General features: G+C 34.2%; 2 protein-coding genes across 2 annotated transcripts; one reads left to right on the forward strand and one right to left on the reverse strand.

Moving 5' to 3' along the window:
* The first annotated feature begins 629 nt into the window (after nt 1–629).
* Nucleotides 630–2,564, forward strand: LOC110890046. Its single transcript, XM_022137609.2, has 3 exons — nt 630–791; nt 1,436–1,503; nt 1,937–2,564. Exons 1-3 carry the CDS (start codon nt 635–637, stop codon nt 2,501–2,503), a joined length of 792 nt encoding a protein of 263 aa, XP_021993301.1. The 5' UTR covers nt 630–634; the 3' UTR covers nt 2,504–2,564.
* Nucleotides 2,565–4,501: 1,937 nt separating this feature from the next.
* LOC110890047 (sec14 cytosolic factor) lies at nt 4,502–9,041 on the reverse strand. The gene is made up of 11 exons (XM_022137610.2): nt 8,813–9,041; nt 8,668–8,696; nt 8,307–8,390; nt 8,092–8,145; nt 6,929–7,006; nt 6,687–6,740; nt 6,520–6,579; nt 6,348–6,443; nt 6,121–6,222; nt 5,266–5,346; nt 4,502–5,186 (listed from the first exon to the last, which is right to left on the reverse strand). Exons 1-11 carry the CDS (start codon nt 8,865–8,867, stop codon nt 4,845–4,847), a joined length of 1,035 nt encoding a protein of 344 aa, XP_021993302.1. The 5' UTR covers nt 8,868–9,041; the 3' UTR covers nt 4,502–4,844.
* Between the last annotated feature and the right edge of the window lie 754 nt (nt 9,042–9,795).

The following is a 9,795-nucleotide window of genomic DNA, read 5'->3' on the forward strand; positions in this document are numbered from 1 at the left end:
AAGAGATAATGGAAATTAAACGTATACAAGAAGAAAAATACTTGACCTTGGCGGATAAGCAACGAGAGGTGTTGCGACAAATAATGTACGACAAGGACTTGGAGACGTTTAATCGGCCTACCGACAATGTTCACCCTGCGATGTTGGAAATCACACTCGCTAGAAAACGTGAGATCGCAAAAAAATACGGATGGCCTTGTGATTTTTAGTTTTTTTAAACTTAGATTTTATTTAAAATGTAATGCTTTATTTTTATTTATAAAACATTTTCCATTTTATCTTAAATTAAAAAAAACAAAAAATAAAAACAAAGTTTACCACTTCAGCAAGTGACTAAACCATTGCCAACACTTTTCAGCAAATTTTAAACAGTTTTCACTGATTGACATGGTGCACTCTGATTGGTTGTTTTTTTGGTTTGCCACTCTAACGTGTTTAACCACTTCTTACACCTTTAACTATTTTTATTATAATTTTTTAATTGTTATATTTTAATTATAAGAGTATTTAAGTCATTTCACAACCACTTAATTGGACAAACTAACCACATCCAAAAACAAATTTGTCAAAATTGAGGATTATAGCTGTCATTTTAAAAATATAAGGACTATCCGGTCACTTTTCTCCAAAAATCATGAAGCATGAAAACCCTTGTTTAGCATTCGGGAGTTCAACTTCAATGGCGTCTGCTTCAACCGCCATCGACGAAGTCCCAGTGTTCATTGACACCAGTTTAGAAACCCACATTGTCATCTCCGTCTCTCCTGATATTACCGCCGGAGAGTTTAAAAGTAAGTTGAATCTCACTCAACCATTTATAATCCGTTGAAAGGATTTGGGTATTTTAAGGTGATTTCATAGAGGATGATCATTCTTGATGTAACCCTAAATTTAGCTAGTTATGCATAATATTGATCAATTTAATTTTTTTTTTAATCTATTACAGTAATCACTTTCAAAATGCAAATTTACTCCACCTTTTAGTTTCCACAAATTTGATGGACATATTGGTTGTCACACTGATTGTGTATGCATTTCCTGTTTGCTACAGGGATGAGCTCGGTACCGGTACCGAATCGGTACCGAAAATCCCCAAAAATAGGTACCGGTACCGGTACCGAACATGCCCGGTACGGTTCCTGGTACCGGTATTTGAAGGTAAAAACCGGTACTGAACCGGTACCGTACCGGACCGGTACCTAAAATGTCAAAAGTCGGTACCGAATCGGTACTGAAAATGTACCCGGTTCGGTAAATTCGGTACCGGTACCGGGTACCATTTGCTCATCCCTAGTTTGCTACATAGAAATCATGTTGATGAAAATTTCACTTGAAAATTTCGGTTATGAGTTTCGTTTGGTTAATTCGGTTCGGTTTTGTCCTTAATTTGCTCACCTGTACTTGAGATCATTAATGGGGATCTCGATTTATGCAGGGCAATGTGAGATCATGCATTTAGGTTGTTATCCTGCAATAGGAAATATCAAAGTTGATGGATTAATGGTATAGCCACTCTTCCTATTTAACATAAGCTGTTGTTCGACCGGTTTTGATGAAAATCGTGGGCCCAACGGCTAAGTACAGTTTTGTAGAACCACAAACCAAACCAGCCGGGTTGCGTGGGTAGGCTGGTTTACGGGTTCAAACTGATTTTTTTTTTTCCAGAATCATTAGCTTGTATTATTAAAAGTTTTGACATGAAAAGACGGTTCAGGATTTTAATGCATATATATGACTACATATTTCGAAAACTAAAATAAATTCTATAATAGTAAAGATTAAATGGTCTGGTTCAACTTACACTGCCGGTACCAAGTTCCAAGCTTGGTTGAACCATTAAACCGTCAAAACTGAACCGTGAACCGAACCGTTTAAACCTCAAACCGACCGAATTGCATTGGCTTGTTGTTCTGAATTTCATCTTGTTGTCATCCAGGTTAAGAAAAAGTCTCAACTTTATCACTTGCCTGAATCGATGCCTATAAAGCACGCTTTCCAGGGGTCCAAGAAAACATGGTTTTTATACGCGAAGTTGTCATCAATACCCGAATCTGAAGTAATTCGTTGCGGTTTATCAGAAAACAGAGCGGAAACTAATTGCAAAAAATCACCAAAGAAGACGAAGATAACAGATTTTCGCCCTTCATATGTGGATCCAACAAGTGAACGGACGTCTCAATCAATATCAATATCTGTTTCGGGTATTATCAAGAAATATTTTTCTGTTTTTGATGACGAAGTGACTTCAAGTAGATCAAAAGCGCGAGTGCCAAGTTGTGCACCGAAAACGCCTCCCACGGTTAGTAAAGTAGAAAGGTCGAGAGAGAAGAAGAGATCAAGCGCGATTGGAAACCGACTCATTGTAGCTGCAAATAATCTCGGGATATCAACAAGTGATAGAAAACCAGTGATCTCTCTTTGCAAACACAAATGTGATAAGTTTTCTGTACCAAAATTATCTTCTGTTGTAAGACATCCTGTTTTTGAGATTGGGGAAGAATGATTGTTTGTAAAGGCAAATTTTGTACAAGCTCATGTATTGTTAGCAATGTAGATTTTTTTTTTTTTTTTTTTTTTTTGTAATTTATTTTTATTATTTTCGTATTTAAATTGTTAAAAAGTAGTTTTTGATTATTTGGTTTCATTTGTGTTCTTGTTTTAGAAAAGGAGTAATGAAATGTGGATTGTTTTATTTTATAATGTTTACTAATCTATTTCCGGTCTTATACACGAATACAGTGGCGGAGCTTGACCAAAAGTTTCATGAGACGGAAAATCATGGGACCCAATTTATATATTGTATAAATATTTAAGCAAAATAATTTGGGGGGTTGGGGGGGGGGGGGGGGGTTGCACCCCTCGGTTCCCACTAAGCTCCGCCCCTACACAAGTGTAGTTCAGTAAATTTCATTCAGTTTTAGGGGAATCCACAGTTCACGTGTAGGTCATTTTCGGGTGATACAGATGATGGAATTTGGGTCCGATAGTTGGGTATGACGCTGTCCAAGCATATATCCTGTCCATATCTTTTGGGCTCACAAACCCCAAACGGAGCAACTAAAATTGTTGGAAAAGGTCATTGTCGGGTGATGCGGATGATGGAATTTGGGTCCGAGAGTTGGATATGACGCTTTGTCCAAGCATCCAGCTCCTTCAGACATTTTTGTCCATATCTTTCGGGCTCACTAACCCCAAACGGAGCGAAAGCTATGCCTGTTTTAATTTGGACCATTTTTTAGTCCACTTAACTCTATTTACTTGGTACAAATATAAATATGCCAAATCTGAATTTGTCAAATTGCAATTTCAAATAATAAAATACAATGGAAAGAATTCTCTAAGGCTCTTGTTAGTTCAACTGATTATATGACTTTGATTAACATTATAATCACTTTCAGAAAGAATTCTCTAAGGCTCTTGCAATTTCAAATAATAAATAACAGGTTACATCGATATAACTATACATGATCTCATTAAAAGCATGTTTATTTTGTATGTAATATCATAAGTCCTAATACTCGGGCATCACCTTTACTTCGCGAATTCGAAGCTATACATTCAATTTGACTTTGACTGTGATTTATTTGTGAAACAAACATATATATAATGTCTCAACTGCTACTTGAGTTGTTGAAACTTACATTATCAGAATAATAGTAACATTAGACATGGTTACATGGGGCACGTTTTAATACTTAATTTCTTTTGATGGCTTTAAAAATATTGTCAGCTCTGACGGGGCGAGATGGTGGAGGGCGTGGGTGTCGTAGGCAATCGATAAGCTGGCGGATACGATTGCGACCAAGCCGACACCAGAAGCACAAGCCAAGTTGAGTAAGGAATCCGGTGATTGTAGCAATGGTTAAGGAGAGCCCCATTGTCTTTAAAAGTGAGTAGTTCCTAATAAGTGGGATGCTGCCTGATGTGTATTTATTTAAAATTTTGGGTTTGTAACTGAAGATTTAAATTCATCATTTATAAGTAAGATGCAATTTATTTTTTGAATTGTAACTGATGTACTGTTTGTAAAAATAAGAAATTAGTGTTAATGATCCTTTTAGTTAATTCAAAATATTATATTATCCTAAAAGGAACTAGACATTTTTCTCAGCATACGACATGAACCAGTTACATATCCAGTCTCGTTGAGTACTTTTGATCCATCTTCATTTGATCTGACCGGTTCAGTGGTTGGACCAGATTTCAAAACATTTTTTTTCTTCCAAAATCTCATTCACCGATTCATTTACTACTTTAAGCTCCATATTTTGTTTATTCCAAGCTTCCTATTTTGTAAATATTGTCGTTAACCACTTGACCGATAAAACCATCGGTTTGATAACTGGTCCGGTTTTAAAAGCATTGAAAACAACATAAAAGGTGGTTTAAGTTCATCTTTATTTGATTTTTAGGTTTCCTCTAAATACTAAAATTTCTATCTTCATATTAAGTTATGAGATTTTTTACAGATCACATGAAAGGAAAATGTAACTTTATTCTATTAGCATTAGAATACTATTAAGTTTCATAGTCATATATAATTCACTGTAACAAATTTCTTTTCTTCTCCCTCTATTACATTCATTCAAAAATCTGAACAAATACATTTTGACATCTAAAGTCAAACATTTTGACTTTTAAACAAAGGGAGAAAACAATAGGGGAAAGCCACAAGACTCACCCTCATAAAACCAAAGTTATAAGTTACAACATAAATTTAACATCACTGTTTTTTTTTTTTAATTTTTTTTTTGTTTTTTTTATAATCCTCATAATCCACAAGAGGTATTCAACACATTGGCGGCATAAGGTGGCGACCGCCATAGCTCCGCCACCTTTCCATTTCATTTCTTTTCTTCATCTTCCTTTATTGCAAGGTCATCTAGTTTATCAGCCACACCATTCGGATCACTATACTTTTGAAGTTCAGATTCTATAGTTTGTGCAATCTTTTCATCGTTTGGATCCGGTTGAGGAAAAGCCACATGAAACGATTTTTGTGAGACCATGACTCGTGACTCCACGGCCTCGGCTTGTTTGTTAATATAGTTATAAAGCTCCTGGTGAAACCCGTGGTCCAATGAGAAACAATTGTCATCGCCTGCGCGGGTTCTATTGTGTTTTGCTGATCCTGATCCACTGCCTTCACTTTTACAAAAATGAGGGAGAGAATCATAATCCATTATCTGCAATTCAACTAACAATGTTAATAAGTTTTTCCATACAATGTGACTTTTTTTTTTACATGTGAAATTATATTATTACCTTCAATAATTCATCTTTTCCACAACCTGAAAGCACCTGTACTTTCTTCCTTGTTCTTTCTTGTAGAAGAGGCTTCACGACCTACACAAATTCAGATTCAAGCTTAAATCACAAGAAATGACGTTTTCTGCCTGTTTCAAACGATTATATAAATAAGGGGCTGTTTGACAACTTTTGAATGGTTAAGTCAGAGGTCTGAACCATTAAGAGCCAGTATAATGCTTAACTGTTCAGAGACAATTGTCTAAACCATTCAGACATCTTCTCACGAAACAAACAGTTTGAACCATTAAGTGTTGAACCAGTAAGAGGTCTGAATCATTAAGAGCCCTCATTAAGAGCTAAACAAACAACCCTTAAGTGTTGTAAAAATCGTCAGACGCTAGTCAGCCAGTGGGGTGCCGATTAGCGATTAATAGAGATTAACCGGATTGGGATTTTATATGTAAGTTTCAGTTTTATATGTATATACACATATACTGTAGACATGTTTTAACACTTCTCCGACCCATATTTTGAAGTAGATACCGCCTACCTACTGATTAATTGGTCGATTAGATAAAAATTACTCGGTGAACCTCCGACTAGGGATTAATCAGTGACTATTCGGGATTTTTACAATCATTTACAGGACACTTGATATAAAAAAAATTATTACAATAATAACGTAAATCTTCAAAATAAAATGATTTCGGCAGTTGTATAAATAACCAATGTGTCAATTCTGTATCGTGTATGTAATAAAAATCAGGCTTGTGACATCTTCCCCTTTAACTAAATATTTTTATTCGACTCATTCAAGAAGAAAAACAACCCAAATCAACCAATTCATAAGCAAACGCATAAATAACTAACCTTCCAGCATGCTGAAAATATAAACGGAGCATTGACAATGTAGTAAATATCAGTCATTTCTGGATAGTTCAAGTCATCAATGCTAGATATAACCGTCAATAACTGCAGCAAATTAGAAAATCAGAAATAACTGTTTTTCAACTTGTTAAGAATCTCTTCATACGTTCCCAGTTTTGTAATTCTTTTAAGTTTTATATAATGAAGTCTTTTTTTATAATCTAAAGTACCTTAAGCTGACTGAGTTGCGATATTGTGAGCCCGGTCATATCCAAAATCTTTATACATGTGCCAATGTGTTGGCCAAACTTTTTCGTCGCAGCTGGCTATAAAAAGAAAGAAAAGCTCATCACAATTGAAAAGCGACTATAAGTTACTTCCTAAACATAACTGAATACTTACACATATTATCCGGTCTCTGTATTCATTAATCTGGATGTGTGATTGAACATAGTAATGAATCTAAAATGAAAGATAGTTACAGTGGTAAAGCGTTACACGTTAATAGAACATGCGCATATAAACCAAACGGCGGAAACATATAGAGTGAATATTAATAATGTTCTTACTGATGCTTTATCGTATGTGCTGAGCCCCACGCCAACAGTGAAGACAGGCCGCCCCTTCAGCAAGACACCAAAAAAAGTCAGTCAAGATCACATTGGTATCTTGGTTACGACACGTTACAAGAAAACTAACATGTTTAATTTAATCCTATTTATATGATTTTATTATCATGATAACATGAGGATCTTAATATGATTATAAAAGCCAAGATTTGGAACTTATGAAGTTTATTTAAAAAGAGTACCTCTTTTGTGTAACCTGACATTCCTATAAGCTGTGAATCACGGACTCCTCTATAAAAATCAACAGGAACGATTGGTTTCTGTATATATTAACAAAAGGTTAGCAACAAGTTAAAATCAAAGCCAGCGTGTCTTCAGACTTCCGTCATGCCTTAACCCCCCTGAAGGCCACCTGCGTAGCGTAAGTTGCGTTTTAGCCCCACTAGTTATAGTGGTGTTACTCGTGTCGGATTGGCGGGCTGAATAAGTGAACCCGAACCTGACCCATATATTTATTTGTGTCAAAGACATCAACTCTAACTTGGACACACTTAAAATCTTGTCATGCTTGGGTCGACCCATTTTTCTAATATTCATTTGCGAATATGAGTAATACTTGTGACTTACTAACAATTTAAAGACTCAATAACTCCAACTTAAATTGATTTTCTTTTTGTAGTTGGTGTCTATTTAATTGTTTTTGTTCCTTATCTCTCATTTCTAATTAAAGCAACCATGTGGAAAGGCTTGTAGAATAGGAAAGTGATAGGTAGTTAAGAGCAATGTAATGTTGTTGAAAAGTTCAAAAGAGAAAATTAGTTTCACTTATGAACATGAATAGTAAGTTTAATATAAAACTTTTGGTGTTAACATTTTTAAAATTTTTTAAATGTCCCCTCAAAATCTAAATAGGTACTTTTTGGAAGACCCTTAAGAAGTAAACGGGTTGAGACAGGTCATGTTTAGGTTAAACTATTTATTAAACTAGTTGTGTTTGTGTTGACTTTTTTAACAGACGGGTTATATTAGTCAACACGAAACTTAATTACTATGTGTCAAGTCAACAATTACCACCCCTAATTGGTTAAAGGGGTATTGACAGGTCCCGTAAGTTAAACTAGGTTCGCACGGTTACAAAAAAGAAGTTTCTTCATGAAAAAGCATGTCATATTAAACGATTTGCCTGATCATAAACACGAAGGGCAAACAAAGAAGTTTTACATAATGATATTACAACCAAAGGGTTTGTAGTCTATTAATATCAAGATGTATACTAAATTTATTCCTCCTCAAGAGGTTGCTGGTTATAGTCCCATGGACATTGATGTAAATTTACGGGTGATTTAAAGGGTGTGTGAGTTAGCTGTTCTAATAAAAACCATGTATAATGATATTACAAACTCACCGACAATATATCATCAATTTCGTTTTGGATCCTCCACTCTAGGCAATCAACAAGCTGAAAATAGAGTATTTCATAGTCATGACTCTAATGAAATAACAAGTACATTTCAAAGAATAATTGAAATCACCACACACACACACATATATGATGTGTGTGTATATATATATATATATATATATATATATATATATATTTGTGATGAAACAATGGCTGACCATTTGGAGGGCCTTAGGGATATTTCCATCTCTTGCTTTTAGAAACCGAACCAGAGCCTCAACTGGATATCCGTGATGCAAATTCTGTAAATTTGTAACCAATTTCAATTTTAGTTATTTTATGCATTTTATTATTATATATAAAAATAAAAATTTTAATCTGTAATTTAATATGGATCATATTTATCTGTAATTCAATATTTGTCAGTTATGCAGGGATTATTATAAATAACGACTTCTGATTAAAATGAAGTGATTCAAATCAACACAAAATTATTCAAACTTAACAAACCGGATGACATGATTATATACATATACATATATTATAAACAAACAAACAAATAAACGAGAAAACACGAACCTCAAATGTATTCTGGAGTTGATCGTCGACTGTAAAAAAAAAAAGAAAAACAATGCGAATGTCAAATAATAAGAAAAGAAAAATATAAAATGAAATGAAGGAAATTAAATTAAATTAAATAGGGTTTAAAAATCGAAAAACTGACGTGATTCAATGGAATTCTGGAATTGTTTGATGATATCCTCCGATATGATGCCCATTTTGTGAAGCCAATCGGTTATGAAACCCTAAATCTAACAAAAGAAAACAGAATTATGAATGTTAGTTTATTATTGTTTGAAAGAAGAAATCCCTCTTCTTGATGCATTCATGAATCCATCTTTATTCGTTTTTTTCGTTTAGATGGAAGAGAGGGAGGGAGAGGAAGAGGAGACTCGGTGGACATACATAATAATAAAACAAGGAATGGTGGGGGTACACAATTCCTCCTTTAAAGTTTGTAAAAGTACATAATTTGTCCTCCAAATTTGTATTAAGTACAAAAATCGTCCTCCAAAGTTGTATCAAGTGCACAACTTGTCCTTTGAGATTGTATGAATTGCACAATTGTGCTTGTAGCTTGTAAGAGGCACAAAAATAGTCTTTATGTTAGGGTTCTCAGTATGTTTTTTAATCCAAAGCGGTATTCTAAATTATCCTGATTTGTAGTGTTTTGCTCTTCATAATCCATCCTGATCGGGGCTGTCATTACTTACATCCTAATACTCTCTATCATGTGTGACGCTCTGTCCTCCGTCTTGAACTACTCATCCTGGTTGCATTCTAAGCACCCTATTATTATGGGATATTTTTTTGAAACTACATACTAAGATAAATATTTAATCAAGATTATTCTGGAATCTTCTGTCTTTAAATAGGGAGATGTGTTATATGATTTTTAAAAAGATGTATGTCCACTTTGATTTAGTGTAATAATTAACTGATAAAAATAAGTGGTGCGAGTTTAAATTCTTGCATTAAAAAATTTATAGGTAGTTTGTATGTAAAATAAATTGATGTAAAAAAGCTTAAATCTATTTGAGTTTGTTTTGATATACAATTATAGATAGAACAATTGAGTAACATGTAGATTTTGAATTACATCAATATGAACTAAGAAGTGGTTATATGAAAATATTTTATCATTGT

The sequence above is a fragment of the Helianthus annuus genome, chromosome 11 (assembly GCF_002127325.2).
Source record: "Helianthus annuus cultivar XRQ/B chromosome 11, HanXRQr2.0-SUNRISE, whole genome shotgun sequence".
Classification (NCBI taxonomy): Eukaryota; Viridiplantae; Streptophyta; class Magnoliopsida; order Asterales; family Asteraceae; genus Helianthus; species Helianthus annuus.